General features: G+C 20.1%; 4 protein-coding genes across 6 annotated transcripts; 1 reads left to right on the forward strand and 3 right to left on the reverse strand.

Moving 5' to 3' along the window:
- Nucleotides 1–203: 203 nt before the first annotated feature.
- LOC122717203 (CUE domain-containing protein 1-like) lies at nucleotides 204–2,158 on the reverse strand. Its single transcript, XM_043941039.1, has 5 exons — nucleotides 2,097–2,158; nucleotides 1,829–2,016; nucleotides 879–1,251; nucleotides 689–787; nucleotides 204–538 (listed from the first exon to the last, which is right to left on the reverse strand). Exons 2-5 carry the CDS (start codon nucleotides 1,988–1,990, stop codon nucleotides 402–404), a joined length of 771 nt encoding a protein of 256 aa, XP_043796974.1. The 5' UTR covers nucleotides 1,991–2,016; nucleotides 2,097–2,158; the 3' UTR covers nucleotides 204–401.
- An 872-nt stretch (nucleotides 2,159–3,030) lies between these two features.
- Nucleotides 3,031–4,477, forward strand: LOC122717204 (protein-lysine N-methyltransferase EEF2KMT). 3 transcript variants are annotated; one of them, XM_043941042.1, is made up of 5 exons: nucleotides 3,031–3,172; nucleotides 3,245–3,394; nucleotides 3,455–3,634; nucleotides 3,732–4,230; nucleotides 4,298–4,477. In XM_043941042.1, the coding sequence occupies exons 1-5, from the start codon at nucleotides 3,092–3,094 to the stop codon at nucleotides 4,402–4,404; spliced, it is 1,017 nt and encodes a 338-aa protein (XP_043796977.1). In that variant the 5' UTR covers nucleotides 3,031–3,091; the 3' UTR covers nucleotides 4,405–4,477. The 3 variants fall into 3 exon arrangements, with proteins under 3 accessions (XP_043796977.1, XP_043796978.1, XP_043796979.1); XM_043941043.1 differs by having other exon boundaries at nucleotides 3,732–4,225; nucleotides 4,298–4,452; XM_043941044.1 differs by lacking the exon at nucleotides 3,245–3,394 and having other exon boundaries at nucleotides 3,085–3,172.
- Nucleotides 4,478–5,064: 587 nt separating this feature from the next.
- Nucleotides 5,065–7,536, reverse strand: LOC122717055 (geranylgeranyl transferase type-2 subunit beta). The gene is made up of 6 exons (XM_043940744.1): nucleotides 7,384–7,536; nucleotides 7,027–7,131; nucleotides 6,430–6,786; nucleotides 6,157–6,301; nucleotides 5,858–6,033; nucleotides 5,065–5,372 (listed from the first exon to the last, which is right to left on the reverse strand). The coding sequence occupies exons 1-6, from the start codon at nucleotides 7,384–7,386 to the stop codon at nucleotides 5,154–5,156; spliced, it is 1,005 nt and encodes a 334-aa protein (XP_043796679.1). The 5' UTR covers nucleotides 7,387–7,536; the 3' UTR covers nucleotides 5,065–5,153.
- Nucleotides 7,537–7,731: 195 nt separating this feature from the next.
- LOC122717136 (WD repeat-containing protein 43) lies at nucleotides 7,732–12,467 on the reverse strand. The gene is made up of 7 exons (XM_043940907.1): nucleotides 12,273–12,467; nucleotides 11,340–11,834; nucleotides 10,313–10,754; nucleotides 9,797–10,103; nucleotides 8,575–8,819; nucleotides 8,180–8,382; nucleotides 7,732–7,927 (listed from the first exon to the last, which is right to left on the reverse strand). The coding sequence occupies exons 1-6, from the start codon at nucleotides 12,465–12,467 to the stop codon at nucleotides 8,192–8,194; spliced, it is 1,875 nt and encodes a 624-aa protein (XP_043796842.1). The 3' UTR covers nucleotides 7,732–7,927; nucleotides 8,180–8,191.
- Between the last annotated feature and the right edge of the window lie 1,086 nt (nucleotides 12,468–13,553).

Here is a 13,553-nt window from a genome sequence, read left to right on the forward strand (position 1 = left end):
TTATTATTGTACTGTTAGTATTTAGAACATATACTTGTTCATATTACATTATTAAAATATGTAATATTGTGTAACTTTGCATTTTTTTAGACATCTATAAAGCTATTATTTTTATATTTTTTGATCTTTCTGTGCTTTAGAATTGAAATTATTTAAATAATTTAGTAATTATTATGTAAATTAACTGTATGGAATATGAATAATTGAGTTCTAATTTAAATATATAATCCACAATAATAAAACTATTATTATCTAAATCTTTTTTATAATTTTCCATTCAATTATTAATACTAATAAGGATATGCTTCTTTTTTGTTTTTGAACTGGATAAATTACTGTAGTATCAATTGGAATTGTTTGTAATTGTTTTTCCTGACAAATTAAGAAAACTGTTCTAATTTCTAAGATTGAAATCTAGATGATTCTTCTGAATCTAATAAGTCGTCACAGGAAGCTGTTGGAGGTAATAACTGTCTACCTCCTCGTTTTTTACTGCGTGTAAATACTTTAGTAAGTTGTGCAAACTTACGTCGAGACACTGAAATATAATAAAAAATAATAAAAATAAAATAAATTATATATATATATATTATATATATGTATTATGTATATATATATATATATATAATTATTATATAATAATTTAATAATAATACGATAATAATAAATTGTAAAAATTATTATATACTTTTGCCCATATTTTTTAGTCTTTCTTTAAAAAGATCTTCATCATCATGACCAATTTGACTGTCACATTTCTCAAGAGTTGTTCCTTGAATTTTTGTATCTATAATAAAAAATATATATATATATAGTTGGAATTTTATATTTTTCTTAATTTTCTTATATCATAAAAATTACTATTACTTATTACAAACCATTTTCTAAAGTTGATAAAAAGTCTTCATTCCAACGTAATTCAGCCATAAATTCTTCATTTTGAAGAAACATAGCAATTCTTTCATCTTCTATCATTGAATTTTCTTGTAAGTAAGAGGAATCTAAACTATCTTCAGAAACTTGAGGAAGTCGAAGAAATGTATCTGGTAATGGTCCTAATAAAGCAGGTTGCCACTTACGTATACTTTTTGAAGATATTGTTGAATCTATTTTGTATGACTTAGAAGTACTTGGTGATTTTTCATTTTGCTCTAATTCACTCCTAATTTTTTCATTTTCATTATCTGTACTCATAGTAAGTAACTGATCAATTGTTGTATCTACAGCTCCTTGATTAGATCTTAATACAGCCTAAAAAATTTAAATAAATTATAAAATTTTTTAATTTTTAATTGATTATTAGTTGTATGCTTTTAAATGCTAAATAATATGATTGTTTTATATAGATACAAAAATTATTATAAATATTATTATATTAATAAAAATATTCTAATATTTTATTTTCTTGTTTAATAGAAATTCTTTGTCATTAAAAAAATTAAATTTTTTTCAATGTGTTTCATTTTTAAGTAATAATATTCAATCCAATAATTTAATTTTATTTTAAATATATAAAAGAATATTTACAAATAAAAATTAATATTTGATTTTAAATATTATTATTAATTAATATATACTTCATAATATATTCTATCTGTTTTAAAAATTTATATTAAATACTTTTAAAATATAAAATATTAATATTTTTTTTATAAAAGTTTTTAAAAAGTTCAACATATTATTCAAAAATTATTTCAATAAAGAGTTGAATATTATATATCATAATATATTTAGAATGAAGATTTTTTTATGATTATATAATATAGCTTATTATTATACAATATAATATTTTTATAAAATAACTTAATATTTTTATTAAATAACTTACCTCAATCACATCATCATCCATTTGTGGAAACATGTTTTTAAAATCAGCCATTGCTTGATAAAATTCTAAGGTAGTTTGTTGTTGTTGTTGTTGTTGTTGTTGTTGTTGTTGTTGTTGTTGTTGTTGTTGTTGTTGCTGCTGCTGTTCCATAGCAGAGGCCATTATGTGGTTATTATAAAGTTGCTAATCTAAATTAAATAATTGATTTTAATTATAAAACTTTTATTATTTTATTTTAAATTTCAGTAATAATGTTATTTAATCTCACCTCAATAATTCAAAAGATTCAAAATATTTCAAAAACATAAATATGTAGATAAATTATCATCCATAATGAATAATATCAGTTTCTTATTATTATGTTGTCATGTTTTTTATTTAAGAATTAATTACATTTTATATATAGTTAATAGTTTTTTACTTTATTATATAAAATATATTTTTATATGATATAATTAATTATGTTATGTGAAATATCTATCCACATAATTAAAAACTAAGAGATAATGTCATTAGTTGTAAAGAAAATAAGCAACTGTCAAAATTTATTGAGATTTATATAAGCTCGAGACGGTTCTTTCTTAAAAAATATGAATATGAAGTTATTTAGAAAGTGCGAAACTCTTTACAATGGTGTCTCAATTTATCTAGTGATTTAAGCCCTTATTTTTTATTGGTTTATTTTGGACAATTTATTTATTTTAGTTTGTTTTTTTATTTAATTTGAATATAAATCATATTAAATATTATTTATTTTTAAAATAATATATATATTATACATATATATACATATATACTTGCATGATAAGAATTAATAATTTTAAAAATGAAAAAAATAAATATTATATACAAAAAAAAAAAATGGTAACTCTATTATTGTTACTTTTAAGTCAATATAATTGAATTCAGATAAATATTTCAATGATGAGAAATTATTATATTTAAATGTCAAAATACATATAAGCGTCTATAAATTAATATCAAAAGTAAATATAGAATGTGAAGTTTAATATTTTTATTGTAAAATAAAAAACCTAAAAAACAATATTAATTAACAAATATATTTTTTTAAGTTTTTAAAATTTCTATTTTTGTATATATAACATTAATTAAATACAAATTTTTATGAATTAAACAAATTATTTTATATATTTATTGATAAAAATAAATATTTAAAAGATTTATATTAAAAATTTATTATTGTAAAATTAAAAATTATTAATTATATTATAAAATTATTATAAAATATATTTATACAATAAAATGAATTACAATATGTTTGATATGAATAATTTAATTAAATATTTTCTCTGTTGCACATCAATAAATACAATGGAGATACTTGTATGTATATGAATTTTATATTTTTTAAATAATTTCTTAAGTAATTAAATAATTTTAAAATATTACATATAGCTTCAATCTTCTCAAGAAAGTATCGATTATTTGCTTAATTTAGAAAAACAAGAGGAAATTTTGAAAAATACAGTAAATAGTGATTTAATTAAAAAATATCCAATAAAACAATCTTATCAAAGAGCATTCTTAAAATGGCTTATGAATAAGGTAATTAAATTAATATTTGTAAAAAAAAAATTAAAATCAAAATGTATTTTTTTATTATAGATTGAAGAGAAAGATGGTGAAATTTGTGATATTATGTATATTACATACTGTAATTTAATATCTTCCACAATCAAAGAATCTATTCATTATCGACATTTTTTAATAGAAAATGATTGTGTTAGTATAAAAGAAAGCACAAATATTATATCAGAAGGCACAACAGGATTATATAGTTGGCAGGTAGTAATTATATATATATTTATTATAAAATATTGATACTTATATTATATGGATGATTTTTATATTTCTGAATTATAATATCATTTATGATTTGTAGGGAGCTATAGAATTAAGTAAATGGTGCATAAAAAATAAGAATAAATTCTATGGAAAAATTGTTTTAGAACTAGGTTGTGGAGTTGGATTAACAGGATTGTGTATTATTAAAAAATGTTTTCCCAAACAATATATATTTACAGATTATCACAAAATTGTTCTTGAAATGGTTTCTGAAAATATTAAATTTAATTTATTGAATAATGAAAACAAAATACAACCAGAATTAAAATATGATAGATTGAAATTACAATTAAAATATAATTATACAGATGTTAAAGTAATGGAATTAAAATGGGAAGATATTAGTAAATATGTGAATGAACAATGGACTGTACCTGATATAATAATTGGAGCTGATATTTTATATGATGCCAAATCATTTTATGAATTAATATTAGGATTAAAAAAATTATTATCTTTTGTTATGGATGGATATGCTATTATTGCAGCAACAATTCGTAATGAAAATACTGTTTCACAATTTCTTTATCAGTTAGGTATATCTTTTAATTCATAAAACTAATATTTTTCAATAAATCATACTAAAAACTAATTTTTTTTCAGAACATCACAATCTTTCTTTTGAAGAATATAATGTATCGCAGCAAACAGTGCATGTACAATTAACAAATTTACCTATTAAAATATTAAAAATTTTTTGGAAAAGATGATGATAATTTTGATTAATATTATTTTTATAGATATTATTGACTATAAGATAATTATAAGTATAAAGAAATTAAAGCTCCATTTTAAAAATTATTATATATTCTAAAATAATTATACATTAATTAATACATTAAAATTTTGAAAAATTTTAAAATAAATATTTAAAAAAATATATATATAAATTAGTAGAAAAAATATTTTTATAATAATTTTAATTTTGTTATGATTTGTGCTTATATATAGTTTAAATTTTAATTTTGGCAAAGTATATTTGTTTTTAATAAACTTTTCTTAAAATAAATTTTTATTTTTATCTTTTATTTATTTTATTTCATTCAAATTAAAAATAATAATAATATAAATTATTGCAATTTAAAATTTTCAAAAATTTTATAATAAATACTATTAGTTATATAATATAACATGATGTAACATACTATATTCAAGTTTTATTACAAGTATAACATATGTTCAAGTTGAGATAAAAGTAATGTATATTTTTATTAATTTAACAATATACTTTACTTATATTAAATAATGTGTATTAATAAATTATTTTTTTATTTAAAGTATTACATAATATTATTTATTATTTTATAATATATCAGTAAATTTAAATAAAAAATATTGAATTCTTTAAATAAAATAATTAATGAAACCAATTGATTTAAAAAGTAATATTATATTTTTTGTTATAGTATTTCATAAATATTTAGATGTAATAAAAAATTTTTGATGTAATAATTAAATGTCAATTACTTTGGTCAAGTCTTGAAGGTTTTAAATGTAATCTTTGAATTACATATTCAGGCATGCAGTATGTTGGATTAATTTTTTTTAAAGGATAGTCAGTATTTAAAAGAGAAAGCGCAGTTAAACCAAAAAGAGTATGAAAAGGATCGGCAATATCGCCTGGACGATCACTAAATCCTCCTGATTCTGTATCTTGACATGCTAATACAAATTTTACCTGTAAATTAATATTAAATCAAAAATATAAAATATAAAAGTATAATGAAAATATAATGAAACTTGCCTTACAAAGTTACTTTGTTAATTTCTAATCATATGATATATAATGATTTCTAATGATGTATAACATAATATTAAGCTTTTTCAATTTAATTTTTTGTCAATTGAAAAATTTAATTATTAAAAAAAAAGAATTTCAATATAAAAAATTTTATATAATCCCAATTTGTATCATGTTCTCTAACATTATAAATAAAATAATTATTTATTTTCAGCATTATAAAAACTACATATAATTTCTAATAATAAATAATAAAAAAAAAATATTAATCATAAAAAATATTACCAATTATTGAATATTATTTTATTTTTTTTAATTTAACTCTAAAAATAACTAATGAAAAAATAATTAAATGATAAAATGCTCTTTCAATAATTTGCTAATCTATTTTTTAAAATAATATATATAAAAGAAATATATACCAATTGTTCTTTATTAACCCAATGAAGGCGTCCTAAAATTGTAAGTGCAGAAAGAACCCACCAAGAGTAGCAAACATCAGGCAACTTTTCTGGTCTACCATTTAAACCTCCAGATGGAAGTTGTCTTTCACAAAGCCACCAACTTAATTGATCTGCATCTATTAAATGAAGATTATCTGGAAATATTTAATATCTTTATGTTATTGATTGTCCAATAAGAATTCAATGAATTGCATTTTATTGTATTAAATTTTATTGTAATATTTAGAAGAAAAAAAAATCAAAATAAAAAAAATTACCAGTTATTGATAAAAGTCCTATGGAGCAATAAATCATACCAGCATGACTTTCAGCTCCAGGCTTTGATCCAAAACCACCATCAAAATTCATACATTTCATTACAAATTCAACTGCCTTATTAATATCTATTGCATCCAATCGATTCTAAAACAATATTTTTAAAATTTATTTTAAAATAATTAACAAAAAATTTCATTTAATATAAATTTTTTTTTATACACATATATTTTTTTTATATATGTACATATAAATATTTAAAAAGTTTTACTTGCCAAAAGAGATAATGTTGCCACAGCACAAAAAGAAAATCTCATATCAACTTCACCCCAAATGTCACCAGTAAAACTTCCATCTGGTTGTTGTCTTTCTTTTACATATTTTATAACTTTTTCTATATCAATAGTGTCTAATGCATCATATATACATAATATTTGAACTGCACTCAAAGTATAAAGAATATGCGGATCATGTTGTAAACTAGCAGCTATGCCACCACTTTCTGTTTGACATTGAGCAATAAATTCCAATACTTCATTTCGATTTGTTTGTTCCAATTTACCCATAAGATCCAATGCTGTTAAACCCCAATACATTCCAGACATTCTCATATGTTCTGTCATACAATACATCTAAAATTTAATAATATCTCTATTAATTATATAATAAGTTCAATTTTAATATATATGTATAATTAATCTTTATATTATATATTATATACAAAATATATAAAATATAAATAAATTGTTATATAATAGAATTTTGTTCATATAAATTCCATTTAACAATTGATAATAACAATATTTAAAATAAAAATTATTATATCTATTGAATATCTATAAAAAAACTTTTAAAATAAATATAATACTTACATATTCATCCTTATCAGTGCCATAAGAAAGTAAAAAGTTTGCATGCTTTTCCAATAATAATTCAGGAACTGAAGTTGGAAGTTCAATATCATGTTTTAACACTGGCTAAAATACAAATTAAAAATTTTTGTATGTAAATAATAATAAATATTAAAATATTTATAATTTGATATTCTATAATAAATCAATTAAAAATTATATAATTATTTATTTATCCAAAATCCATTGAGAAATATACAAATAATGTACAAATAAATTTATAATATAATAATATAATAATATCTAAAAAGAAAAATTAACTTTTAAATTTTTTAACCTAATAAATATTAATCTGTATTAAACTATTTTTTTACTTACCATATTAAAAAATGATTAAAAAATTTGAATAAATTATTATATTTTATCAACTTTCATTCGTTTAAATAAATTTGTAAAAACTTTGAACTCATTATTTTTTTGATAAAAAATATTCATATGTTACCCATCATTTGTTCACCTAACCTCAAAATTAAAAAACTATATTAGATTAACATCCTTTGTTATGAAGACAGAAAGGCGCGAATTTTTAAAAAAATAAAAAAGTAAAGGAAAAGGAAATAGATAATCATTATAGAATTTTGTGTAACAATAATATTAAATTTATAATTATCATCAAAGAAAAGAAAAAAAGAAAAAAGAAAAGAAAAAAAAAAGAAAAAAAGTTTATTCCTATGTAAATACTTATTATTTATTTTTAACTTAAATCAGAAGCATAAAATAACTTCTCATTTTGAATAGAGATGATTGGAATACAGATATATTTAATTTTTTATATTTAATAGTTTTTGTAAAAAACGGTATTTATTCAACATTTTAATTATTTTTTTTCCAAATTTTTTATATTCAGGAACTCCAATGTTCACTAAAACAGACAAAATACTGTATTTTAATAATATTATTATATAATCAATTTATAATAATTATAGTAAAATTATTTTATTTTTTGAATAATATTAATATAATATAAAATAATTTAATGAGATTGTCAAATTTATTCATTTAAATTTGTTTATAATATTATAAAATGTTAAATAATATTATTTAATTTGAAATTCTAGTATATTCTTTTTTATAATTTTTTTTTTTAATTTTAATTTTCTTCTTTTAATTTTACCTAAATTAATATTCAGCTGGATATAAATTCATCATCTTCATGATCAGAATTCATACTCTTGACATCCTCATCATTCTGCTGTTCTTGATCATCTTGATCATATTGAACTGCTTCATCCTCTTGATTTGATATTTGTTCCCAATCTTCATCAGATTCACTTTCTAAATCCTCATCTTCAATTCCACCATCTTCGTCTGATGAATCTAACAAAATAAATTTTAAGTAAATATTATAAGATAAAAATAATTCTTTAATTTATAAATTGCATTTTTTAAAAAGTTAAAATATTATTAATAAATCTAATATAAATCTAAATAAAATCTAAATAAATCTAATAAAAATCTAAAAATTTAAAAAAAATAGCAATTACAATAAAATAAAATTTTATTATGAACCTGAATCTTGATAAACGAGACAATTTTCGGTAACATCTTTATCGTGTTCTTCCATTGTTTGGGAAATTTGACCAGTGACAAGAGAAACTCGACCTTTAAGTTTTGAGAGTTCTGTCAAAAGAGCTAGTTTAGCATCTATTGAACTTAAAATTGGTCCAAATAATTCCACAAGATCTGCTTGTGATAATAAATGTCCTGCATGTGTCGTTAACAATGCTTCCAACCATCGCACAGCAATTTTACTCCTATAATATAATGATTAAGTAGAAAAAGATATAATTTATAAGATAGCCATTAATAGGATGAATATAGTAAAACGGGAATTAACAATTTATTACAATAAATCGAATTCAATTTATTACTTATTTCATATGCTGCAACATTTTCTAATCAATAAAAAATTTCTTTGATCAATAAACGCGAGTTACTAAAGATTCATACCTTAAATCTGTTCTACTTCCGAATCCGAGCCGCGTATTTAGAGTATTAATAATTATTATAATAATATAATTTTGTTTCACTTTACAGTCTTGATTCGACGAAAAATATATTTGACCAAGTTCCAATTTTATACTAATGCTCGTAGTCAACGCGAATTCTTCAGTTAATATAGTTTTTACAATTTTATGGAGAAAAGTATAAAAAATAATTTATGAATTCACTGTAAGATGTGAAGAAAATATCGATTGCATTTATTTATATAGGTTTTTATTTTTTAAAATAATTTTTAAAAAAATTAAAAACTGATTTTATTATTTATACAATATTATTAAAAAATATAACTTAAGATTTCCTTCCAAAATAAATAATAATAATAACAATAATATTATTTTTAATCATAATTAATTTTTTTTGTGCAAATGAATGTCAATTTTCTGTCCATGGATTAAACAAAATATTCTGTTAATTCACGATTATTTCGATATAAATCGAAGAAATTTTATTATATCACTTTGATTTATTAAACAAAACATTGGATAAAAATTTTGAAATGAGAAAGTAATTATATTTTTTTTTCTGAAAATTCAAAGATATATTTTCAAATATTCGTATATAATTCCACAATTTCGTTAAAATGAAATAAAATGATAAAATATAATATTATGTTAATTTCATAAGAAATACGTTTTCTTTTGTAAATGATTTTTTTAAATGTGCGTTTGCAATTAAGGGATTAAGTATAATAAAAAAAAAAAAATAATTAACATTTGAAAAATCTTACGTGTAAGTTTTACCCTGGAGAAGGATAGTGAGTTCTTTAAGAAGTGGTCCAATTGCTTGTATTGGTAGTTTAGCAATAGTATTCTTAATAATGGACTCATTCTTTGTGAGCAAAATATTACTCAAAATAGTTTTATCTTTACTGTTCAAGCCTTGTATTAGAAGTTGTGTCCTGTTGTTACCTGTACTAATAGTTTTGCCTATAGAACTGCTTTCAGCACTTAAACTTAAGTTTTCCAATCTGTCTTTCAATAACAATTGAGATCCTGAACTGTTTTTACTCTTCTTTTGCGTAGTTTCTATTATTCCTAAAAAAAAAAACAAAAAAAAAAAAAACCAATTTAGAAAAAAACATTATATAGAAAGAAAATACTACATCTTTAATTTATATTTGATTTATATATTGAAAATTTAAATAAATATACAAGATATTTATAATTAATAAAAGATATTTTAAAAGATAAAAATAAATTTTACATTATATATTAATAACAATTAAATATTTAAAAAAAAATACCTGGTGGAAGGTATTCAACATTGTCTTCGATTATAGTTGATTTCACTTTAGAAATTTCTTCTTTTTTTTCTTTATTTCTTTTATATTCTGAACGCACTAAATACTGCACTTTATCAGAAAAATCTGGTATTACTTTTTCAAATGTAGGATTAAGATATGTTCCATATGCTAATAATAATTTCTGATCATCTGTTAACATTGCATTTAAAATAGAAATTTGTTGTACTTCATCTTTTTGACTTATATCAGAAGCAACCGCAATATTTAAACTGGGCTTTAAAGGTTTTGATCGACCATTTGGTTGATATTGAAATAACTGTGCTTGTCCAGATCTTGTTACAACTAAAACCATGACTTGAGAATTTGCTGAGACATTTGCAGAAACACTTATTGGATCATCTTGTAAGGCTAAACTTGCTACAGAAGTTCTTTCATTTCTTTGCTAAAAATATTTTCTTAATTAATGAAATATAATTACATATTTGATTTATTAATTTTTTAATATATTAATATTGAAAAATGCATAGTATTCTACAAAATATATAAATAAATATATAAATTTATAATAAAAAATATTGAAAATAAAATTTTATTTAAAAAAATATTATTTATAATTTCAAATTCATAATTTCAATTTATTTTTTCATGAAAAATCATTTTAGTTATTAATAATAATCATTTTAATCATTTTAAAAACATTTTGAAACAAATAATTTTATATTATTAACATTCTAAAAATTCTTAAAGCTTAAAAAAGAATATATTGTTTCATTATATGATTATTTATTTAATCATTAAAAAATTACTTGTAGAAAAATGAAACATTTTTTTTATTGTTTTATGAATGCTTCATTCATTTTTTGCAATTATCTGTAAGATATTTGTAACTTGAATATTTTGTAAGATATTTCAAAACACAGAATAAAACAATAATCACATGGGATCAAACGTAATATTATATGAATATTATAATAAATATAAATTATTAATAAAAACTTTAAGATAAAAAGAAAAAAAAATATCTTACTTCATCTAATGCCCAAACACTGAGGTAACTATCACCATAAGCACCACTAATAACATAATTATTTCCAGATGTCATTTTTATAGTATGAAGACATGTCACTTGATTAGCATGACCCGTGAATATTCTTATTAACTGCTTAGTATTTAAATCCCACCATTTGACAACTCTTTCTCCTGATAATAAATTATTTCCATCTGTTGATACTGCTAATGATGTAGTTTTTCCTTTTCCCGATTTCCATTTACATTTTACACCATTTTCTTGAAGATTCCATTGAATAATATGATGATCATCTGATGCAGTAATAAACCCAACATTTTCGGACCATGTTGCTGCAGTAACTGAACCAGAATGACCATCTAATTGTGCAGTAACAGAGGAAGTTGTTGTATCATAAAGTGTAATTTTTCCATTTGTTGAACCCATAGCAATAATACCCTTTTGAATGGATTCTTCTGAAATTGATTTTCTTCTGCGTTTTTTCCATGGTGAAGGCTAAAAATTATTAAAATATTCAATCTCTATATTTATATAATATTTATTAATTAAATTTAACAAATAGAATAGCGAATAAAAGTTATAACCTCAAATATGATTTTATTAAAATAAACATGATTTAATAGTAAATGTGATTAAAAAGAACGAATTTATGAAATAAAATATATTTGTATTTTAAAAATATTTTTAAAAATCTAATTATAGTATCTCTAATATTATAAAATTTATAAAAAATTGTAAAAAGCATGGAAAACATAACCTATAAAGCAAGAATACAAAGTATGATTAATTAAAAAATATAAACATTCATAATGAGACTTAAAAGATAGTTCATAAAAGAATTTTTATTTTATCATAATACATAAGATGAATATGTAATAAAATAAAAAAATTTAACATTAATAAAGATATGAAATAAAGAAGCACATGGTTTACCGATATATTTGTGGTACGAGAACTAATGTAAAGCCACTCCAAAATACAACATGGAGAAGAAAGATGAAAATTGGAAACATATTCTTGTTTTAAACGACCAGTATTAGTATCCCAAATTTTTAATTTTCCATCATTTCCACAATGTGCAAAATATTCACCATCAGAAGAAAAAGCGTAATTAGCGGTAGTCGCCATTTTTGAACTATTAGTATTCCAAATTGAAGTGAGCTATAGAAATTTTCCTCTTCTTAAACAACTTCAATCTATACTAAAAAATCTAATATTTAAAAATCCATACTTTTCAATTGCTTTTTACATTGTTTTATATTATAGTATAAAGAAAGATATGAAAGATTATATCATAAAGAAAAATATTTAACTCGAATTTTTAAAAAAATATGGATATTTTTATTTAAATAAAATTAAATAAAATTATAATTATTAAATATTAAATATTATCATTATAAATATATTAAATATTATATTTTACTCACAAATAAAACATTTATAAAAAGTTCGATTAGTTAATATTTAATATAAAACTTTGAATGAAATGCAGAAATAATAGATCTAAAATATTATAAAATTTTATGTTTAATGTTAAAATAATTTTAAAATATCGATTGTGAAAGCACAGAAAGATCTATTTCACATATATTTAAAAATAATGTGTATCTATGTATAAATAATAGAGAACATCAATCCGTATATATAATATTTAATATAATATAGTCAGAATGTATAGCTATGTATTTCTATTATAATTTTATTTTAAAAAACAATTTGAAATTAATGTGATATCGAAATTGTTGAAATAAATGCATAAATTTTGCAGAATAAATATAAATAAGAAGAGCGAATAATGAAAGAAAGACAAAGATAAAATAAAAATATTGAAATTAACGTAATCTTCAGAATATGAAAATTAAATACAAAAAAAAAAAAAAATAGAAAAGTATATAATAAGAATTAATCATCTATACTAACATCTATACTACTCTCGAGTATGAAAAATATTTCTTTAAAGAATCCCCTTTCTAAAAGTACTCAAAAGACAGCGCTAATCCTCAATTCTTAACTTATCTCTTTTCTTTTTTATTATTTACTCTCATCTATATTTTGTTTCATCCATGGCACTCTAGAGATGGCGCTAATCTTCAATTTTTATTTTAATTTTACTTCCATTTTTTTTCCATTATTAGTTTATATTTGCTTTTGACATGTTGACGATTGACGATCACAAATAAGGTACGTTAATTAAACACACATTCAACATTTCTC

Source organism: Apis laboriosa, unplaced genomic scaffold (assembly GCF_014066325.1).
Source record: "Apis laboriosa isolate Shangri-la unplaced genomic scaffold, ASM1406632v1 scaffold4_cov146, whole genome shotgun sequence".
Lineage (NCBI taxonomy): Eukaryota > Metazoa > Arthropoda > Insecta > Hymenoptera > Apidae > Apis > Apis laboriosa.